Source organism: Sarcophilus harrisii, chromosome 2 (genome assembly GCF_902635505.1).
Source record: "Sarcophilus harrisii chromosome 2, mSarHar1.11, whole genome shotgun sequence".
Classification (NCBI taxonomy): Eukaryota; Metazoa; Chordata; class Mammalia; order Dasyuromorphia; family Dasyuridae; genus Sarcophilus; species Sarcophilus harrisii.
Window position 1 is genome coordinate 98,412,681 of NC_045427.1, and position 24,486 is coordinate 98,437,166.

Consider the following 24,486-nt stretch of genomic DNA (forward strand, 5'->3'; position numbering starts at 1 on the left):
TATTATTATTCCTTGTGCTTTGTTTTCAACATTTTGTGAGTCACATACTGCATTTTGTGAGTCACATATTGGTTGTGTGAAGCTGGGCAAACCACTTACCCCTGTTTGCCTTAGTTTCTGCATCTGTAGAATGAGCTGGAGGAAGGATATGGCAAACCACTCCAGTATCTTTGCCAAGAAAACTCCAAAAGGGCTCATGAAGAGTCAGGCAAGAAAAGTCTCAATGCAACAGGAATACAATGGCTCCCTTTTGGTGAAAGGGAAGCATGACTATACGAGAAAGGCAGTGAAAAAGTCTGAGAACTACTGCATTGGGAAATGTTAGAGATTTGTGTTTGTAAGTCATTTAAAAGTATTTAACATTATTTTCATTTAGTGTTCAATGCCATAATACTACTGTACTTCTTAAAATTTGTTCCTATAAATAACTTAGGATCTTATGATATTTTAGAACTGATAAATAAAAAAGTTGCAGATGTATAATATAGCAATGTTTCAGCATGTGAGACTCTAGTTGGGAAATTTTAATATGTTTAAGTTCCAAGGGTGGCACATCTTCAGGCTGTAATGCTTACTAAGTGTGGGAATTCAGTTAATATCTCTAACTATAATAAATAAATACAATAGATTTACATGTTTACTCTTTAATCATTTTCTATGATTCTTATGCTAATAAGCATTTAAAAATATTGAACAATCACTTATATTGAAGGAAGAGTAACATAATATCCCTTTATTCTTTATAATATTATGAATTTGTAGAGTGGAATGACAAATTTTTCAGTAACCAAAAAAGACATTTATAGAGAAACTACAATATATCTTTATTTAAACTTTACTGTGTTTACTGTGAACAAATGCAAGGTAGATAATTGGAAGGAGGTAGAATGTTCAAGCAATTTAGATGATAAAAGTTTGTTTATTTATTTATTTATTTTTTAATTTAGTCAAATAGTTACACAAGTCAAAATGATTCCCTTCTGACTGAAAATAAGAAGTTCTCAGTGTAGGGCAAGAAGTAATGGCTTTGAAGTCAGAGGACCCAAGTCTAAAATTTTTTTCTCTTTAGCTAATTGTGTGATTTTGGGAAAGTCACTTAACATTAATTCCTTGAGCTTCAGTTTCCTCATTTGTAAAGTTAAAAAAAAAATGAACTAGACTAGGGATTTCTTAACCTTTTTTGTGTCAATGGCAGTCTGGTGAAGCCATGAAAGATCTATTTCAAAATAATGTTTTTAAGTACATAAAATAAGGATTACATGAAATAATTATAATTATATATGTATATATAAAATGAATACACAATATATATATATATAATATATAATAAATTATTTTGGAATGCAGTTATGAATTAAAAACAAAATAAACAAGTTCAGTGATCTCAGATTACTAAATGAGTATCATTGAGATCCTGGGAGTCTCCCTGTAGCATTTTAAAACTTTGCTTTCTGTTTATTGCAAAGAAAGCTAAAAGACAAATAGGACTAGAAGAGTGAAAGTATGAATGCATGTTTAATGCCAGTTGACAGAGACAGGGTTGAAGAAAACAATTTGTAGTGACTTTTTACATAAACGTACTGAAGCTTGGAAGAAATGGAGTGATAGTCAGAAGTGTGTATGTACTATAGAATGCTTTTGTTCTACAGTGTTCTTTCAGCAAATATTTATTGAGGGTCTACTATGTTCAAAGTATTGTCAGAAATTGTGAAGGATACAAAAACATTGCCCTGCCTCCAAAGAAAAATTTTAATACTTGATTAATATTTGTGATCAATTTAATCAGAATTTATTTAATAAAAAATGAAGAATGGCATCATGTGTAATTGTGTAAAGGCTAGCTGGTTGGGCTCCACAGTTACTATTCATCTGATAGCACTTACTCAAACACATTAAAGTTCTGTATTTTTCATCTCCTTCTGGAAACTTTCTTTGACTAACTGTAACAGTTCACACTTAAAAAAAGTTTTTTTAAAATTTATTTTTAAACACACATTGCTTTATGAATCATGTTGGGAGAGTTCACACCTTTTTTTTTTTAACCTGAGGCAATTGGGATTAAGTGACTTGCCCAGGGCTCACACTAACCCTAACCCTAGGAAGTGTTAAGTGTCTGAGGTCAAATTTGAACTCAAGTCCTCCTGACTTCAGCACTAATACTCTATTCACTGTACCACCTAGCTACCCTGAATTCACACTTTAAAAAAAGTTTTTAAAATTTTCTTTTTTCAACAATGGTATTGTCAGTACCAGTTGTTTTGGAATAGAACTGCTCTATGCTTCTTTTATATTTATGAATGTTGTCTAAGTATAAAGCTCTCTGAGAGCAAGAATACTCTAATAATTCTTCTTCCTCTTGCAATACATCTACCATGGAGGTGGAGCTGGGGCACACAGTAGTTACTGAATTTTTGGATTAAACTTTTGCACAAGTGAAAATTCACTGGGAGAATTTTTGCAGCAATTGTTTCAGCTACTCTTTTGAATTATGGAATACAAAATGCTTTTGTGGGATGGTGCGTTTGTGGGATGTAATACTCTCCCCACAGTCATCTTAAAAATTCTTGTTGAATCAAATAATAAAAAATGGCTAAAATTTAGAACCTCAAAGTTGGGTCAGCATTTTATCTCATTCATGACAGGGAAGATTCATTATTTTCATTTGGGAAAACATTTAGTTTGTAAATAAGTAAGCTGTGGCATTTATATTTGAATGAATTGGATAGATAAACAATAACAAAGGATTTAGTTAACTTGTAAGAAGTACTCTAAGATGAACTACACTCAGCTCTCAAAAAGTACATATTTATGTTCATATAAAAGGACAGATTGAACTGTGCCCCATTTTAACTGCTTGTTAGTTGTCCCAGGATTATTTTTCTTTAGATTTTAAATTATGCTTGCTCTAAACTCTAAAGTTAATTTTTCAAAAGGAAAATTTTGAGATGATTCTATTCAACTGCTTTGCACTATGATGATTATTAATAATCCAATATTATTGATTTAGCATTATCTGAAGAAAAAAAATCACCCTACTAAATTTTATATCAGGCACTTTAGGCTTTAGATGTCAAATATTGAATGAATTTGTGCTTCTTATATGTAAACAAAGAGTATCAAAGAGTTGTAAGTTTAGATGGCCATTTTTTTTTCCTTTCAGAAGTCAGTTATAAGAAATTAATCATATCTAGCTCACTGGCAAAGAAACACATACATCACAGAACTGTGTAAACAGGTAAACATTTAAAAATCTGCAACCCTTACCACATAGTTTCCCCAGTTTATTTTTTCTTTTCTTAAAATGAAACTTTGACTTTTAAAGTTAGTTAAGAATAAACTATTCCTGAAGGGATTTTTGAGAAAGACTTGACTTCATGAATAAGGTTATTTTAGAATGAAATGGCCTCTATCAATTTATAACTGCTCTGTGAAGGGTGTTGATCCTTAAAATGTGCCAAAGTTAAGACCAAAAATAAACTCACTGAGATTATATAGGTTGGCACTGGGGGAGACTTGAAACAGGGAGAACACAGGAGGCTATTGCAATAATCCAGTTGTGATGTATTAAGTGCTTGAACTCAAGTGGTAATAGATGTAAAAAAAATAGAGTACATTTGAGAGATACTTTAAGACGGGACTCAATGACAGATGGAGGGGAAGGAGAGAAAATGACTTTAAGGTTTTTAGCTTGTGATTCCTGGAAGAGTAGTAATAGTAACAGTGGCAGAAATGGTTTATTTGGAAGGGAGAACATTTCTCAACACATTTAAAGAAATAGTATGTGTGTTTGGTTGCAAGTGAAAAATGAAAAATTTGTGAGATTAAAAAATAAACTTTTAAAGATTATTTTCTACCTTTTTTTTAAAAGATTGATTTGGTGAACTTGTATTTTATGAAGAAATAATACTGCCCTCCTCTCCATAGTTGAGATATAATATAAAAATACTTACTCGTAAGTAGAATTCTCCATTTTCATTTCCAGATTTAATCCTGAAAGTGTTAATAGTATTGGCATAAATAGTAGTGGCTTGGATTTGGAAGATATCTGATGGCACAGATCTATCTGATCGGATACTCATGTACTTATAGACTATAGACTGAGGAAGCTCTCGACATACGGCGTTGGATACAGGGCAGAAACAACGACTGTAAAACAAAACCAAATAAAAAAAACCCCGTTAAAAATGGACATATATATTCATGAAGCTGCTAATTGTTTTGGCTTTCTGAGTTCTAAATAATGCCATCTTTGAAAAAGATGATTTTTCTTACTTCTCTGATGTTAGGATGTAGGGATCTGAGCAAGGATTTCGTGGATAACAGCGGAATCCACCATGGTAATTCCAACACATTTCCTCTTCCCGGCATTGATTTGCTGTATCACACTCATTTATATCTAGAGATGATGGGTCAAAATAATTTTTATATAAAAATAAGTGTCTAAATGTCAAATACTGACTTTACAAAGAAGGATTTCTTTTTTTTTTTTTTTAACAAAGAATGGAGATGATTTAATCTTTTAAAATATTTTATAGAAGTCTTTTGTATCAACATCATAATAATTGCCCACAACAACAAAAAAAATTAAGCAAAAGTATTAGATATAATAAGTATATCTGGTAACAAATACAATAATACAATAGTTCTCTATCTTCACTATTTCTTCTCTGAGATTTTCCTAGTTTTCCAGTTATTTTGGATTCTACTTTCTTTTCTTTCCTTTCCTTTCCTTTCCTTTTCATTTCTTTCCTTTCCTTTCCTTTCCTTTCCTTTTCATTCCTTTCCTTTCCTTTCCTTTCCTTTCCTTTCCTTTCCTTTCCTTTCCTTTCCTTTCCTTTCCTTTCCTTTCCTTTCCTTTTTTTCCTTTTCTTTTCTTTCTTTCTTTCTTTCTTTCTTTCTTTCTTTCTTTCTTTCTTTCTTTCTTTCTTTCTTTCTTTCTTTCTTTCTTTCTTTCTTTCTTTCTTTTTCTTTCTTTTTGCCAAGAGATAGGATTATTTAAGAAATGAGATTACAGAAAAAAATGAAGAGGTAAAATAGGCATTAGGAGTGGTAGATATGAAATAGATTTGGAAGAGCAGTAGGGTTAACAAGCAAAGGAGTTTAGAAGAATCCATTAAAAGAACATGCCTGAGTATGCCATTGACTGGCAGATTAAATACATAGAAGAGTTTAGCAAGCTTAAACAGAATTATCAATCGTGAGAAGAAAGATGTCATTAAGGGGAAGACACTATGAGGGAGGGAGATTTGTGTGTGTGTGTGTGTGTGTGTGTGTGTGTGTGAGAGAGAGAGAGAGAGAGAGAGAGAGAGAGAGAGAGAGAGAGAGAGAACTTCATAATAAGCTTAGTCCTGAAAAGGACTTAGCCTCTACTTCCTTTTAGTGAAATTTTCATTTACATTGTTGTAATTTTTATGTATATTGTTCTCTTTATTCTGTTCTCTTTCCACATTTCTTTGAATTACTTAAATTATTTCTTACTGAAAAAAAGAACATTTCCTTATAATCACATAAAACAAAATTTTCCAGCTATCCCTAGCTCAATGGCATAGATATACTATTTCCAGTTCTTTTTTTTTTTTTTTTTTTTTTTTTTTTTTATTACCACAAGGACATGCTGTGAATTTTCTGGAATATATTGGAGTTTCTGTCTTTGACTTATTTTCCCATAGAGTATATGCCTGGTTGTGGCACTATTGGGTCAAAGGGTATGGACAATGTAGGAAACTTTTTGAATACTTTCAAAATGATATATAGAATTATTGGACCATTTCATAGCTCTACAAATCAGTATATCCCTTCCAAACCCTTCCAAATCTAAAATTTCTATTAATAGACCCACTGAGTTTATCAGAAATCTCTCTTATTCATTGGATCTTAAAAGTTGTAGCTTTTAGGCTTTTCTAGAGATTTAGGTTAATTACATATAATTCCAAAATTGATTATTCCCAACTTCTGTCATTTTTGCCATTTCCCACTGCATAAAATAAAATCTCAGAGTTGTTCTGATTGTCATTTATCTTAATGTTAATGATTTGGAGCAAGTCTTGAAATGGTCATTTATAATTTGCAATTATTTTGGAAACTTCCCATTCTTATTTCTCTTCTATTTCTTTCTTGATATTATTAATAGAAAAGTTTTAAAATATCATTTAGTCAAAAGTGACTATCTTATCTTGCATGATCTTTTCTATTCCTTATTTGAGAATTCTTTCCCTACCTAGAGAAGTAAAAGTTTCTGATTTCATTATTTTCTAACTTTTTAATGGTATAACCTTTTATATTTAATTTATCTATCAATTTTGAACTTATTGTGGTGATATGGTATATAATGGTCCAAACCAGATTTCTGCTTACTTTCCAGTGTTCCTAGCACATCTTGTCATGTTCTTTTTAACCTGTGCCAAAAAGTTTGATTATTACTATTATATAATATAGCCTGAGATCCAGTAATGCTAAGCCCCTTTTTATATTCATTTTTTCTTGTTATTTCTTTTAAGATTTTAGACTTTTTGTTCTTCCAAATGAATTTTGTTATTTTTGTCTAATTCTAAAATGCAGCCCCTTGATAATTTGATGGGCATAAAATTAAATATGTATATTAATTTAAATAGCATTGTCATTTTTATTATATTGTTATTGCCCACTCATGAGCAGTGAATTTTTAAAATATTTTGTCTCCCTTTATTAGTGTTTTGTAACTGTATAAATCTTGTATATATCTTGTAGTTTTTCTACCATGTATTTTATTTATTTTGTAACATAATTTCTCATAGCCTTTTTTTTGGGGGGGGGTGTTTAGTACTTTATGGAAATACTGGTAATTTTATGCGTTTATTTCTGTTTATCACAATGGAACTATTAATAATATTGATTAATCTTTTTTTTTTTTTTGCTAACATGGAGTTACTTAAAAAATAAAAGGCCCATCATGTCATGTTCAAATAGAATAATAATTTTCTCTTCTTTGCTGATGTTTATATCTTTGATTTTGTTTTATGATCTTACAGCTATAACTAGCATTTTTGGAATTACATCAAATAATAATAGTGAGAGGAGGCAACTTTGCTTTACCCATTTGTACTGGGAAAGCGTCTAGTTTTTACAGTAACCAATGCTAACTTTTGTTTTTAAATAAATTTAAATTATACTTAAGTAACTTAAATTATAGTTAAGTAGGACCCCATCTAATTCTCTGTTTTTTAGTTTTGTTTTTTTTTCTTTAACATAAATGAATGTCCATTATATACTTTGAACTTCACAACAATGTAGTGAGGAAGAATAGGGCTATATATTAACTTCATCTAATAGAAGAAGAAATGGAGATTTAGAAAGGTCACATGACTTGACCACAGTCACAGAGTTAGTGGTTAAACCCCAATTATTCTCTGGTCACAGTTTCTACTACATCATAATAAATGGCACTTAACTGGCTATCTTCCATGTCTCAATTTATTTTCAAAAAATTAAGAATGAATATTCTGGGCCCCTGATTTATATGTAATTAACCAAAATCTCTAGAAGAGCCTAAAAGTCACAACTTTTAAGATCCAATGAATAAAAGAGATTTCTTATAAACTCAGTGGGTCTATTAATAGAAATTTTAGATTCCACCAGAGTAAATTTCAGGAGACTTTCCCCCTTGATATTTTTTTAAATATATTTTTTAAAGTATAAATGTGCCATTTGTTCTCTGGTTGCATCAGAAGCCAAGAGCAGTTTGTTAATTAAAGGCTAGCAACTGCTAAAAGAACCTTTATACTGCAGTCTCATTCACAACTTCCAGTAATGTGAATTTTGATTTAACTCTTTTATCTATGTAGATGGGCTTTAAAGGATTGCTTTTGCCACATAAGACTTAGTGGTGCAGCATAATTTTGATGAGTTATGAAAATTCTAGTACTTGGAGTAAGGATACTGATGTGAAGAAGGGAGTTATTCAGCTCTATTCAATATGAGTTGTTTGAGTATTAGTTGTCTGATAGGCTTATAGAATATAAGATAAAGAGTAGGTTTTTTCCTTTTATAACTTAAAAGAACTAAGCTTCATACCCAGAAAAATAACTCTGGGAGATGACTAAAAACCATTACATTAAATCCCCAGTCCCTATATTTATGCACACATGCATTTTTGATTTCCTTCACAAGCTAATTGTACAATAATTCAGAGTCTGATTCTTTTTGTACAGCAAAATAATGTTTTGGTCATGTATACTTATTGTGTATCTAAGTTATATTTTAATATATTTAACATCTACTGGTCATCCTGCCATCTAGGGGAGGGGGTGGGGGGGTACGAGGTGAAAAATTGGAACAAGAGGTTTGGCAATTGTTAATGCTGTAAAGTTACCCATGTATAAATCCTGTAAATAAAAGGCTATTAAATAAAAAAAAAAAAAAAAGAAAAGAAAAAAAAATAAAAGAACTAAGCTTCATTAGAAAAAAATACCCAGGTCTGGTTCTTCTAAGTTCTTTTGGGGAGTTGGACTATAGGTAAACAAAAGAATGCAGAGTAAAAAAAAAAATCTTAACTCCTCACATGTAATGTTAATAAGGTTTATTCAGGCAAAGTCTAAGGTAAATTCAATTCATTTAAAAACCTAATATGTTAAAGGCACTGCAATAGGTCACAATAGTAGGTCACAATAATAGTGTTTATATAGTTCCTATTAAAATCAAGGCAATGTGCTAAGTGCCTTATTTATTATTTCATATCTCATATTGATCCAAATATCAAGTCTTGATCCTCATGACAACCCTGGAAAATAGATGCTATTATTATCCACATTTTATAGTTTAAAAAATTGAGGCAGAATAAATGATTTGCCCAGAGTTATACAGTTAGTGACTGCTTGAATCTGGGCATGAATTGAAATCCTTTCTGATTCCAGATTCAGCTCTCTATCCATTATACCTGCACTTGTTTTAATCCATGAGAATCGAAAGACAAAAATGAAAAATGGTCAGTGCCCTTAAGAGAATAACATTCACCTCCTAGCATATTCTTGGCCAGTAAGCCTTTATTAAGTACTTATTGTGTGATGGGCACTGTTCTGTAAAGGGCTGAAATTCTTGAGTTGATGCACTGAGGTTGGTTCGAGCACTTAAGGCTAATTACCCATTGGACAATACTCTATAAGCATATGCTTGGAAAATGGCCCTTTCCACTATCTTGTGCTGGCTCATTGGTGTATACAGAGAATTGTAGGAGGAACAAGGGGGTGGAATAAGACCAGCCAGGATCACTTCTGGGAGGGAGACGAAGAAGGAAAGTCGCAGAGATTCTGCTTCCATCCAATTCACTCCTACCTCTAAGGACCAAGAATAAAGACTAAGGACTTGCTTATCCTGACTCCGGCTGATTCTAAGGTATCCAGGGTGCTAACACAGTCATCACTCTGTTCTAAGCCTAAAGGCAAAAATATAACCCTCAAAGATTCTATTATAATGAAGGAGACAAGGTGCAAATAAGCAAGTACATATAAGATAACTGACTTCATCCAAACCTTGCTTTCAAGAAAGCATCCATATCACTTATTAATGCCTAAGTATGCATTTAATATATGCATTTTGAGCTTTATCACAGATGACCTTATTTTCATATTAGTGGAATTTTTTCTTCCATTAATAGAAATTCATATGTTACAAGAATAGGTGAGAGAGATATCTTTTTAGCCCAAAGATTTTTTTTTCCTGAATCCTTGAAGTTAAACTACTTAGCTGGTTTCTTATTGCTTGTAGGCATAAAATTCACAATATCCTTATTCTTAAGTATAAGAAACAGAGATTGAGATTAGTAGTTGTGTCCAGGTAGATAGCAAGTTCTATGACAAAAGAAGTCCTAATTTCCTGAAACATAAGTGATTTCCTAATTTAAAACCTTGGTATCCTTAAAACAACTTATTTATATAAAGAACCTAAATAATTTGTCTAAAGATTGGATACTAAGAAAATCAAGTTCACAACAGAACTTTCTTTTCCTGGTATGTTGAAAAGTTATTGATTTTGTATGTATAACAAAGTTCTATAATGCTAAGACTTGTATTTCATAAAAATTCCATCCATAAAAAGCTAAGAAATGAGTTAGAAAAAAAAGGCTCCAAAATCTCAAGAAAAGTTCATGTTTTAACTCATTTGTATATTTAAACAAGAAGCTTTTGATCTGATACTTTTCTTGTTGAATGAAGGAAGAACGAGCTTGAAATGTGACACGAGTTAGCATAGTGAAATGAAGGTCGGCACTAGAAGATTCAATAATTTTTTCCTTTAATTTCCCCCCATGTGAAATTCCCAGCTAATGCCAAATAATTTAAAAGTACTGAAATAAAGAAACTTACCTTGACAGGTTCTACTCCCAATGACCTGATATCCTTCAGGACACACACAGGAGAATTTTCCCGGTTCATTGACACATTGATACTGACATAGGTAGCTTGAAGTTCTGCATTCATCAATATCTACAGATGAGAACAATAATTAATTCCATTCAATGAATTTATTGTAACCAATCAAAGCACCTACTTTGTGCCAAGCATTGTGCTAGGTGATGATGATATAAATAGAAGAAGTAAAATAATTCCTCCTCTGAAGAGCTTACATTCTAATGTGAAAGCAGGGAGAGAGTTTCCTATCACTTGAATGTGTTCAGAGACAATTTGTTGGAAATGTAAAAGAGATTCATATTATCATATGGATGATAGACTAGTGATAATGATAAGTTAACATTTATATAATACTTAACTATGGGTCAGCATTATGTAAGATTTTATAGTTTTTGTTTTATTGAATCCTCACAACTCTGAGGTGTAACCGCTATTATTATCACCATTTTACTTTTGAGAAAACTGAGGGAAAACAGAGGTTGAGTAATTTGCCTAGGGTCTCATAGCTAATTTCTGAGACTGGATTTGGACTCCAATCTTCCTAACTGTAGGCTTGCTACCCGATCTTTTTTGCCACCTATTCACTCCTAGATGGTCTCTGAAGTCCCTAAGATTATATGATCTATTTTAAAAATAAATATGTATAACAAGAATACAATCCTAATATTTATGAAGTGCTTGGTGAATACAGGATACTGTGTTTCTTGTTGAGACAGAAACAAAGTTTTGATAAGACATACCACTGCTCTCAAGTAGCTTACAGTCTTTAAGAGGAGTAAGATAAAGTCAAGAGACTTATATTGGGTGTTATTTCATCATATTTTACAGATGTATTTCAAGATGAGCAATAGAATGAAAACAAATACATAACTCTTTAAGACACAAAGAGAATTATGAGAAGTAAAAGTAAGTTTTAGCAAAAGCTAACAATATGTAAAAAAGCTAATTATATTAGGTACTCTTCAGAGCACAAAGTGAATTGAATGGAATCTTTTTTGGAGGTTGGGGGGTTTCTAATACAGACTGAATGAGCAAGTTAATAAAGTTATAAATATCTCTCTTGCTGTTGAGTAGGCAGCCCTAAAAGCATACTATAAAAATTAAATTTCTCAGAAAGTGGGTGAATTTGTCATAAAGATGATCTGAGGACTGAATAAAAAAGTCCTGGCGCTGGCAGGGTGGGAAGGCCTGGCAGGCTTTGGGAAATGGCATGCTCCGGCCTGGAGGCAAGGAGTGCTTTGCATTTCTTTGTGGTGATGTCCCTCTCACTTGCTTCGGATGGGGCAATGACAAGTTCCAGAGAGCAACTCTTTTTCAGTCTGAAGTACAGTAGTCGTGATGTGGGATTTGCAGGGTGGGGTATGACCCTTATGGCCCCAAGTGAAACTTGGAGGATCCTTTGGGTGGAAAGGGAAATGAAATGTGGATGATATCACCCTCAGGAAAATCTCATGCCTTTCGCATTATACTTGTGGGACTCTGCACATGCATGCTTTTCAAGGGACGAGCTACTTTTCCTTCCCATATCAACTAAGTAACAAAGAAACAAGTCTCAGTTCAGTGCGTCTGTGACTTTAGATTATATAAGATTCAATCTTTGGAAACAGGAGATCACATAGTCCTACTTCTTCCTTTTACAAATAAGGAAACTGAGGCATCAAGGAGTTAAGTCACTAAGATAATGAAAAGTGTTTTGGAATTCGAGTGCTAAGTTCTGAATTTGAATCCTTCCACTCATTTCCTGTATGTTCTAGGACAAATTGCTTCACTTCTCTGAACCTGTTTCCTCATCTGAAAAATATGGGGACTGGTCTGGATAGACCATGTCTAAGACTATGGCACACAGGTAGTAAGTAACAGAATTGGGAACAGAACTTTCTGAATCCAATGTTCTCTTTCATTTGTAGAAAATGAGACCCAAGAGTTGAAGTGACTTGATCATAGTCATATCACTGCACAAATGATGGCAGGGATCTAGTACCTGAGTATCTATATCACATTCTTCTCTTAAGAAAGTAAAATGATCTATTTATTATCTATCACAATGCCATATCTATTTTGGTTTCTTCCCATTGACAGTTTCATACTATGAATCTGATTTTATTGGTTTTGTTTAGACGGTTATTCAGTCTGACTCTTCATGGCCCCATTTGGGATTTTCTTGGCAAAGGTACTATATTGGCCTGCCATTTCTTTCTCTAGCTCATTTTACCAATGAGGAAACCGAGGTGAACAGGGTTAAGTGATTTGCCCACAGCTACTGAGTGTCTGAGGCCAGATTTGAACTCAGGAAAATGAATCTTCCTGACCGCAGGTCTGATGCTTTATCCAGTTGCACCATCTAGCTGTTCCACTTTAATAGATGTACTATATTAACTGGAATTCAAAGTTGAATTTCTCTGAGCAGAAATTCATTCCATAAAAGGTAAAGGACATCTCCTCACTCCTGGCCGCCCCACCTTTATACTATTCACATTGCACTGATTTGAAAAATAACTCACCTTCACAGTTGAGTCTGTCACTGCTTAACTCATATCCCTGGTTACACTGACAGATGAATGAACCAAGGATATTGTAGCATTGCTGAGCACATTGATTGCTGGCATCACATTCATTGATATCTGAAAGGACAGGTTTCACATCTTTAAACATATTTTCTTTCTTTGTACCAGTTGCATCAGATGATGACAAGTGGTTGATTTCCCTAGTTGAAACTTTTGCCCTGCAGAAGCTCATTGGAGAACATCAAGTTAGATTTCATAGTCACTGGAACAATTTCAGATCACTTCTTTACATTTCTTTTTAGAAACATTGCCATCATTTTTCGAGGAATGACAGCTATTCTAACGTGTGATGAACTTTTCCAAAAACAATTTAGTGCTGCTATTAAACTGTACATTCCAGCATCTTTATTTTTTTCAGGTACAAAATGCCAAGTCTATAAATAATTGATATAAGAAACACACACTGATATGGTCTCTCAGCATGCTGTGGTGAAGATTTATCTGTGCTATTTATTACTTTTTAAATAGGTTCTGTTAAATTCCATTACAATTATAACATGGGCCTTTGAGACTCATACAGAGTTTTGCAATGCTCTGAGGCACTGAAAATATTGTGAAAAGGCATTTTTCCTGTGCTAGATTCTTTCCATGTCATGCCAATCTTAAAATTGTGTGCCGTGACAGTGCATTCTGAAAAGAGAGAAGCAGCATGTGAGAATTGGAGGTGCTGTCAGTGGAAAGTTTATGTACATGAACTTGCAATAACCCCCTATCCCTTTGGCACCTCCAACTCTTATTTCACACGCTATTGACTAATTGGTGTGTGTACATCAATTGTTCTGTAGTTTTTTTTTTAATGCATACACAGAGGAGAAATAAAACTGAGAGTAAAAAATTTTCCATTCACATCTTGATATGTTTTGGAAAACAGATTGGTTATTGTCTTTTTCAGTTTGGGGATTGCTTAAGGGATCTTGATGAAAACTAGTTCACAAAAAATCCATCAAACTGGAAATAACCATGCTATGATGGAAGATTTACTTTTTTTTTTTTTTGAGACCTCATTAAGCTAAGGGGGTTATTCCTTCATGAAAAGACTTACCTACACAGGTGTAGTTGTTTGCTGCCAACTGAAATCCAGCACTGCACTGACAATAAAAGGAACCTGGTGTGTTCACACATCTTTGTTGACAGTAAGGAGGGATGCTGCATTCATCAATATCTATGATATCACAGGACAAAAATATTATTATTTATTCATTTTTCCAATAGTTTGTGATGCCCCCAGATTAGAAGTATGAATACAAATAAATCTTAAGAAGAAGTGGAAATTCAAAAATATTTTTTCCCTATACTTGATACTTTGGGGATATAGCTAACAGTACCTCGAACACTTTTTGGTTTAAATTTCACCATGATGTTAGGAAGATGGGAAGTCTTTCCCTTTATTTATCACAAACTTCTAAGAAGAGTGATGAATTATTTATTCAAATCAGTTATAAGCAATATTGCATGTGTGAATAAAACTTAAAGAAGATTCAGTGGTTACTTTCAAATATTAGTGTGTCTTTTAAGGGGTGATATCTCTACAATATGTAACACATGAGTAAGGTAAACCAGAATATCACTGGAAAAATTCCAGGTCCAAGGGTCCAGAAACCTAAGTTTTAGATCCATCAAGGAATTTTTGGGAAGTCACTTAGCCTTTCAGTGTCTATTTTCTTATTCTGTAAAAGGGAACTGATACAATCATGTTTTACAAAAGTATCATTCCATCCCCTCCCTCCTATGTCAGAGAGTTATTCCTCCCTCTTAGCTAATGCTAATAACTTTATCTCTTACAATCTTTTAAGAACTTTGGTCCAGAAATCCTTTCTCTCACACACTCTTCAAACTAATTTTCTTATATATTCAGATCTTCCCAATTCTTAAAAAAAACCCGCTTTCTTTGATCTTTATACACTATCTAGCTATCATCCCATTTCTCTTTGCTTGAACAGTTAAAATCCTTCCTGAAATCACCTAAATTGCTACTTTTATTGTTTCTCCATGTATTCTTACCTCAAAACCTCTTGAAATTTGGCTTTTGCTGCCACTCAGCCACTAAAATTTTCTTTTGAGGTGCATGATGAATGGAATATTGGGACCTGGGTTCAAATACTCCTTCAGACACTAGCTCTATCATCCTAAGGAAGTCACTTAAGTTCTTTTGACTTCAGATCTCTTATTGGTAAAATGGGGATAATCATAGCATTTTCCTTCAAAGGCTTTTCTAGGGAGCAAATGAGATAATATAGAAAATATTGTTGCAAACCTTAAAAGATTAGCTATTATTATTTATTAGATTACCAATAAAAACAACCAAGTCCAATGCGGACTTTAAAAAAGTTCTCATTCCTTTTGACTTCTATAGCATTTCCCCTCAAACTCCAAATACTTCTAGAAACTTTCTCCTTCCTTGGCTTCTGAGATACAGGCTTCTCTGGTTCTTCTACCACTGTTCTTTCCTTGTTTCTTTAGCTGTCTCCCCTTCCTCATCTTGATCTCTTTAGATGGGTAGTTTTCTTTTCTTTTTTTTTTTATTTAATAGCCTTTTATTTACAGGATATATACATGGGTAACTTTACAGCATTAACAATTGCCAAACCTCTTGTTCCAATTTTTCACCTCTTACCCCCCCACCCCACCCCCTTCCCTAAATGGCAGGATGACCAGTAGATGTTAAATATATTAAAATATAACTTAGATACACAATAAGTATACATGACCAAAACATTATTTTGCTGTACAAAAAGAATCAGACTCTGAATTATTGTACAATTAGCTTGTGAAGGAAATCAAAGATGCAGGTGTGCATAAATATAGGGATTGGGAATTCAATGTAATGGTTTTTAGTCATCTCCCAGAGTTCTTTCTCTGGGTATAGCTAGTTCAGTTCATTACTGCTCCATTAGAAATGATTTGGTTGATCTCGTTGCTGAGGATGGCCTGATCCATCAGAACTGGTCATCATCTAGTATTGTTGTTGAAGTATATAATGATCTCCTGGTCCTGCTCATTTCACTCAGCATCAGTTCGTGTAAGTCTCTCCAGGCCTTTCTGAAATCATCCTGTTGGTCATTTCTTACAGAACAGTAATATTCCATAATTTTCATATACCACAATTTATTCAGCCATTCTCCAACTGATGGACATCCATTCAGTTTCCAGTTTCTAGCCACTACAAAAAGGGCTGCCACAAACATTCGTGCACATACAGGTCCCTTTCCCTTCTTTATAATCTCTTTGGGATATAATCCCAGTAGTAACACTGCTGGATCAAAGGGTATGCACAGTTTGATAACTTTTTGAGCATAGTTCCAAACTACTCTCCAAAATGGTTGGATTCGTTCACAACTCCACCAACAATGAATCAATGTCCCAGTTTTCCCACATCCCCTCCAACACTCATCATTATTTTTTCCTGTCATCTTAGCCAATCTGACAGGTGTGTAGTGGTATCTTAGAGTTGTCTTAATTTGCATTTCTCTGATTAATAATGACTTGGAGCATCTTTTCATATGACTAGAAATAGTTTCAATTTCTTCATCTGAGAATTGTCTGTTCATATCCTTTGACCATTTTTCAATTAGAGAATGGCTTGATTTTTTATAAATTAGAGTTAATTCTCTATATATTTTGGAAATGAGGCCTTTATCAGAACCTTTGACTGTAAAAATATTTTCCCAGTTTATTGCTTCCCTTCTAATCTTGTCTGCATTAGTTTTGTTTGTACAAAAACTTTTCAGTTTGGTATAATCGAAATTTTCTATTTTGTGATCAGTAATGATCTCTAGTTCTGCTTTGGTCATAAAAACCTTCCCCTTCCACAGGTCTGAGAGGTAAACTTAGATGGGTAGTTTTCAAATTCTATTCTTGGACTCTTTTTATTTCCATAATCTCTCATCCACTTCCCTGCTTATCACCTTTATATTGATGATGCTGAAATATGAACTTTTAGCCAAGATCTGTTTACTGAGTTCCACATTTTCAGTTTTGAATGCATTTTTAGCATCTCAATTTTAAGTATTCAGATCTAAATTTCCAAACTTTCTCTTTCAACCTGCCTTTTCTTCTGGGTTCATTATTTTTGTCAGTGGCATCAATATTTATAAGCTGTCCCTTGGCACTCTCTTCAACTTTCTCTTCCTGTAACTCACCCCTCATCCTCTTTTAGCCAATAAATAATCTAAGTCCTATTGATTTTATCTCTGCAATATCTCTCTACTCTTAGTGCTATACTATCTACTCATTACTGCTTGCCTAGATTACTGAAGTACCTTCCCAACAATTCTTCTTGCTGCCATTCCTCTTTTCTCAAGTCAGTCTATTTCCATCACAGCCTGATTAATTTTCCTTATTAAGTCTGGTCAGTCCATTCCTTTTGGCAAAACACTGCAAAGGCTTTCAACTACCTACTGAGAAAAGTTAAGCTTTTTTGTTTGTCATACAAGGTCACCTACAATCTGGTATCACTTTTTATTTATCTTTTGTAATCATCTTCCATGTATTATATTTCTTAGCCAAACTGCTCTATTGCCTTTCCTCATAGCTATTTTCAAGGTTGTTTGTCCTTGACAATGGTGTTCCCCACACATGAAACCCCTTCTTTGAATTCTACCCATTACTTAAAAGTCTAACTCAAATGCCCTCTAATGTACACCTTATATGCTAATAAAATCCTAGATTTAAAAGTGCAAGGGACTCCAGAAGTCATCTATGCAAACCTCCTTATTTTAGTCCATAAGAGGGCTAAGTGACTTGCTCACAGTGTCACAAGCATTAAGACCCAGTACTTGAACCCAGGCCTCCTGATTCCAAAGGCAGGATACTTTCCATTCTCCAATGAAAAACATCATGGCTCTTTTGTAATTTACACATTTGATTATATCATATAGTCTTACTAGATTGCCAGTTACTCAGTGTTATGGATCATGTCTTCTCCAAACATTATATATACCTAAGATACTAAGCATAGTGCTCTGGATCTAGTAAGTATTTAATGGTATTTCCTAATATATAAATTTATACTAAAGCAACACAGAGAAAGGCTAGTATTTTCAGTTAACATCTAATTAACTTGGAATTGTGTTATATATTGAATTTTTATGTTTTTGATACTACTATGTGTTAGAGCTATCTGATGGTAAAAGAGATTTATACTGAGATCCTTTAAGTAATTAATCTTCAAAATGAACTTGAGTGATCTGAACAAGCCTGTAAAGTTTCTGAATTCCATCCTCTTGTAATGAGTATTATAAGGTTTTAGATGAATATTTACCTTTCAGAGTTATTTGCTATTAAATTGTATTTGTTATGTTGTGATTCCATGTGCATATATTTTTGCATATTTTTTGCATATTTAACAGATATTTGTCAGGTCAGTCAATTAGCATTTATTAAAATTTACTCTGGACCAAACACAGCTAAGTATTATGATACAAAGAAAGGTAAAACATACTCCCTGGCCTCAAGTAGTTTATAGTCTCTTCTTGCTCTGTCAATATTTATTCTGTCTTTGAGAATATTTATTCTGCTCTTGAAAAGACTTCGAGTGTGATTTTCTATTTTTTCTTCAGCAATAAAGACTTTTCTATGTCCTTTGTATTCAATAAACTGCCCCTTGACAAAGAACGAGCTGAGCAAAAGCCGAGTCCCTGCTGATTTTTTAGACTGTTTTTTTTTTTTAGCCTAACCCTAAGGCTTAGTTAGTCAGTAAAGTCAAAGATTAAAGGCTAAACAATGGCCAGGTACTTTCTATAGTGCTCAAATCTAGATTGATGACAGGAGAGTAGATAGCATTTGTCAGATACTTAATATAATTTTTGGTATAGAGTTAGGTACTTAATAAAGGCTTTTGCTCTTCCCTTTTGCTCTCTTCTTCCCCCACAGTTAGCTAACCATCTTTTAGGAATATGGAGATGGTTTATCATAAGAGCCTATACACTTAAAAATGCAATGTCATGTAGAACCAGCAATGCTTTATCCCCCAGAGTACTTACCAACACACTGATCTCCCCGCTTTTGATAACCAGGGTGACACTGGCAGCTGAAAGATCCTCTTAAATTGATACAGACTTGATCTGCTCTGCAGTTATGAGTCCCTGTAGTGCATTCATCGATGTCTTTCAAAAACAAATAAGACACAAAGAAATAGTTTTAGCCTGTTGTGAAAGATTGCTGTTTATATCTTTTGGTCTTGAAATTTTCTGTTTCCATTTTATCCAGAAGACATTGCTACAAAGAGTGGATAAAGAGCTCCAATTCATTGGGTGGATCTTTCTTAAAGGACTTAAGGAAAGACAGGGATAAGTAATGAACAGCATGAGAAAACTTGGAAGGACTGCAATATGCATTGATGGAAAGAATATCCCCAATGATGAAATCAAATGATGAGGACATGACTTCTGTAAGTAGCCTTTTTAATCAAATTTAATCAAATTGATTCTATATTTAATCAATATTCAGATTTTTTTAAACCAGTTTGTTTCTTGACCTACAAATGCTATTGTTTTTACAAACTTTATAATTTGAATATAAAGAAAAAAACCATTGCAAATTTCAAAATGAATTGAAATACATTTGACATATCCTAGTGGGGTACAACAGAGTACTATAATTTAAAATGCTTAATTTTTCAAAACTTCCTGTTTTTTCTGACAGAATAATTTAAAACGTCAGATTACGTACTCCTCCTTCCCTTTATAAAAAGCATATATGTGTGAAAATCTCATATTAGATTTGTTACAAGAGAAAAGGACAGTTTTTTTAACCAGCTCTAATACACAAAGTCACTTGAAAGAATTTTAATTTGAGCTTAATGTGTGATTTTGTGTGTTTCTGGATATATGTATAGGTGTATATATATATGCGCATGCACAAATATCTATATATACACATGTGCTATATGTTGTAATTTATATCCTAATATAAACAATATTAGTAATTTATACAATTTAATCTCTATTTTCTTTGCCATGTCTTTAATGATGCTTATTTTAAAGTTGTAAATGAAAGGGTTATGCAATCTTTCAGCAATTGGAGATGTAAACTGCATCAACAAATTCCTTAAAACTTGTGATTTCTGGTCAACAAATTTCTTAGCTGAATTGGCTGTTTATACAAGCATTGAGGATTTCAGAACATCATGGTGGCAGACCCGGGTGGTGCTTTGGAAAAAATGATGAACTTTTTAATGTACTAAATGGAAATTATTTTGACCAAAAGATTCAGTAGAAAATAGATCACTGACAATGTGAATTTAATTCTCAATGCTTGCCTCTCCCCAAACTAATAGAAAATACACAGATATTTTAAGAACACATCTCCAAATCTGGCAGGTTTAATTATGATTCAGGCTTTGTTGTAGACTTGTCTTTTACATGTCTATGTTTTACATGTCTATGTGGATTACTAAAGCATAAATATCTTCCTGAGTTGCCCTATTCTGCCAGTGGAGCAGTTTGAGTTCAGGCAGAGGGTAGGATTTCAGACATCAGTTCAAACTGACTGGACATTGAAATGAGATGACAGATTCTTTCCCTGAGGAAGAGGGAGGGGTGGGTGCTAATAGACAAGAGTAGACATCCACCTGTTTCATATCAACTCTCAAAAGATTAACTTTTAACCTTGCATTGGGCTTGTGAAAATGCCCTGTCAGATTCTTAATTTAATCAAAATTATACTGCTAGATAAATATGCTTGACAGACAGATATATACCACTGTGACACCTAAGGACACGTACTGACATATTTCTTTGAATGTGTTGTAAAATTCCTTGACTGTTCAATAGCCTCCTGAGAGGCAGTAATTACCAGTTATTTTCTTTCTATGGATTGTGCCAGAGGTGGAGCCTACCTCCTCTTGGAAATCTGTGCAATCTTTATGCCTTCTATTATATTCTCGTTTGCAGCTGATGAAAACATTCCTGTAGGGATTTCTTCAGTGCTTTATGACTCTCTCATGCAAAATGACTGAAGGATTCCTATTGTTTTAGGTCAAGAAACTTTGCCAGGACTTACAGTGATAACTGCCCTTAGAGATACTGAAATGCTAGATTCAGATATGGCAAGATTCCCCATTTAGCAAGTGCTGGCTGTCAATTATGGATTTGTGTTTGTATTGCTCCATTTTCTAAGGAAACCTCATAAATGACTGATACTTTTCCAAGACTTTCTATTCATAATATCTCCACCCCATTCACATTTATCATCTTTTATTTTGTTCCAAAATCTTCTTTGATAAAACTGATTGAGATTTTGAGATTTCTTGTGAGATAAGTTTAGAATTAATTAGCTTTCACAAATAAATTCAGTGTTGCCTAAACTTTTGACTTCTTGAATATCATACCCATTCAACTCTAGGGAAGTTCATTCAGTAGGGAAGGATTTGATATTAGATAAACACTACTACAATTAACTGAACTAGTGCTGTTAACTACATGTGTCCCTTAGAATTTGATAAAGCACATATCTTCACTTACTCCTTCCTCTTCTCCCTAATCCCATAATATATCAGAAACATGAAGATCCATGAGGGTGTTACATTTTGTTTTTGCATTCTCCGTGTAGTGATATCCAATGTAATCAGTATTTTATATTGTATATGCAGTAATTCCAGAGAAGTTACTTAAAGGTTTAGGAAGAAGCTTTAGACAATGTCTTGCTCTCAGCAAAAAACCCTAATTATTCAGAAAGATTAAAGCCAATTTGTGAAATTATACATCAAAGTTAAATTGTGAAAAAAAATCCTTTGTCACTTTAAAAGAAGGATGTGTGAAATACAATAGTAGTATCAAATATAAAAAGAAATCAGGGTCACCAAACTGTACAGTATATAAGAATCCCCAATGGGTTGCATATTGATTTAGAAATCATTATATTATTTCTTTTTAAAAAATTAATACATCAACATATTAAAATTAGGTAAGAATTATGTTTTGGTCTGCCTCAGGCCACACTAGGGAGTGTTAAGGGCTGCATGCAACCCATGGGCCAAGGAGTCTCTATGATATAATAGTATTGTTTCTGATGCACTTCTAAACATTTATTGTGGACCATGGGTACCAGATGTAAGGGGCATCAATGAATCATTTATTCTGTCAATTCTTTCTTCTACTTTTTATTGCCTTGGTTCATACTATTTACTCAGACCCAAGTGTCCTTATTGATTTTCATGGTTTATTTAAATATTTATCTGTTGGGTATACCCCTTAATTAACAGGATGAGTTCCTCAAAGAATAATTATGCATATTCAATGTACTCTTTATTCCTAAACCTTCACCAATATGTTTACTTTAATAGTCAGAGGATGTAATAAATTCAAAGTAAAGGTATTTACTGAAAAATTAGGGCAAGAAAAGGAGAAACAAAACATCTCTCCCTATGTGGGGTGTCTTCTCCCACAAATATACTCAAGATGAGTACAGAGAAAAGACACACATAAAGGTTATATAAAGAAGTAGAAAGGTGGCATGTATGGTCATTATGGAAAGTAGCAACTCTTAAATCTTATGCAATAAAAACTCTGACTTTTCAATGCTTCTTGTGATCTTGGTTTCCAGTCTCCAATACATGCTCCTGTATTGAGTGCTGCCAGACATTTTGATACCGGACATTGCAAGATGTTGCCTTGTTGGATGCTGCCAGATGCTTCTTTGCTATGGCTTCCACTGCTTCCAACATTTGGATAAGTTGAAAATTTTAGATAGCTTACTGTGATGCTCTTTTAGAAAGAGCAGAAACTTATATCTGGCTTTGTGTTTGAATCAGAACACTGCCCTGGACCATGTGGATTGTCTTTTTTCTTTGAGGAACAGAATGCTCCTCTCTCTTTAGAAGATACAGGGCCCAAATTTAGGAATTTTTGAAGTTGGAATGCTCTAGGAAATAGCTCTCAAAGCTGGTACTGTCTTGCAGATAGCATGGAAAAATGAATAGAGTGCCAGACTTGGAATCATAAGTGTTCAAATTCAATCTTGGACACTTACTATCTGGTTGCTTTTTTGAAAATCACTTTAGTTTTTTCAGTTTCCTCATCTAGAAAATGAGGGGGTTGGATTCAGTGACCTCTAATACCTCTGCCAGCTCTAAATGTCTATGATCTTATGATCAGAGGATTAATCATAAATTTTGAGGAGGTATAGAATAAAAAGTATAATTAGAAGTGGGTAGGATTAACCATGAAAGGTTTCAATTTTGGATTGGATTCTGAAGGTTTGGTTTGTTATAGAAGAATAGGAAGGAGATTCCCAGACAGAGGGAATAGTATTCACAGAACTGAGGGCCAAGAACAAATAGATTGTCTATGGAGAATGGTAATTAAATTGAGCCAGCTGAAACAAATAGTCCATGTAAAGAAGGAATCAAGGCGGGTGGTAGAAGGCTTAGAAGGCCAAGCTAAAGGCTATGGCTTGGATACACAATATAGAAGAAAAGCTAAAATCAGCTTCAAAACCCTAAAAATAATGCCACTTTGTAAAATGTTATAAAATATGTCAAGCTACATTTTCTTATTATCCTAAATGCAGCTAAAGGCAATAGCTAGCAATTCCCTCATTTTCCAAAAATGTGGCGAACTTCTCTCTTTTCTCACCTCCTCTTGACCCTTGTGCATTTCATTTCTAAGTTATTTCCTGTTTATCTTGTAGGTATATGGCTGTTTGTATGTCTGTTTGCATACTGTCCTCCCCAAAGTGAACTCCTTTAGAGTAAGGGCTATTTTGCCTTTCTTTGTATCTCTGTGCTTAGCATGATTCCTGGCACCTAGTAAGTGCTTAATAAATGCTTATTGACTATTTTGTGTCATTACCTATTTTGGTTTCTCCCAGTTTAATGGGGACAATTGTATCCCCATTTTACTTATGCCCATTCAGTCCTTGCTTAGTTTCTCATTTTCTAAACCATGAGTTTGGCAAATTTTCCTCATTCTGTGACTCATATTTCCCAAACCCCTGACTCATGCTGCTTGCTCTCTGTCTTATGCAACATTTTAATCTCTGCAATGTTCTTTCCACAACTTGATAACTTTGCACTGCACATGGGCATTTCAGTGAGTTCTCAGCAGTGCAAGAATTAACTTCACTCAAAACATTTCTGTAAAGCTTCCCTGAGGGCCTTTCTTGATTTATGAAGATCCTCAGTGTTGAATCTGTATTAAAATGAAATAATTCATGATCATTTTCTTTTGAGAGGCTACAGAACAAAGGTAAAATTAGTACTGGAAGCAGGGGACTTGAATTCTTTCTGGCTTGGCTTCTCATTTTGTAGCCTTTGGCAGAGATTCCAATATTTTTTCCTTCTCTTTCCCTATCTATAAAGTAGACATAATGTTTACTCCAGCCCCTTTCATGATGATCATGGAAAGATTAAAAAAAAAAACTACCATTTTCCAGGAGGACAAAGACCATATCTTTGGCATATGCTGAATTGGGGCATATAGTATCTGGGACAATAGTTTGTTTTTGTTTTTACAATTTTTATTTAAAAGAGACTTTTTTTTTTTGAAATACCAGCAGGGAAAATGCCAGGTGTTTCTTGATTTGTATGTATTCAAAAACTTTAG

At 33.6% G+C, this 24,486-nt stretch overlaps 1 protein-coding gene across 4 annotated transcripts in view; it reads right to left on the reverse strand.

The window, feature by feature from the left end:
* The window catches only part of EFEMP1 (EGF containing fibulin extracellular matrix protein 1), a 72,694-nt gene that overhangs the window by 1,809 nt on the left and 46,399 nt on the right, over positions 1-24,486 (reverse strand). For all 4 annotated transcript variants that reach the window (XM_023494946.2, XM_023494947.2, XM_023494945.2 and 1 more), the window contains 6 exons: positions 18,925-19,047; positions 13,986-14,105; positions 12,881-13,000; positions 10,335-10,454; positions 4,273-4,396; positions 3,951-4,146 (listed from right to left, as the gene is read on the reverse strand). In XM_023494946.2, coding sequence (XP_023350714.1) covers positions 3,951-4,146; positions 4,273-4,396; positions 10,335-10,454; positions 12,881-13,000; positions 13,986-14,105; positions 18,925-19,047 — 803 coding nt within the window. The remainder of the gene's footprint in view (positions 1-3,950; positions 4,147-4,272; positions 4,397-10,334; positions 10,455-12,880; positions 13,001-13,985; positions 14,106-18,924; positions 19,048-24,486) is intronic.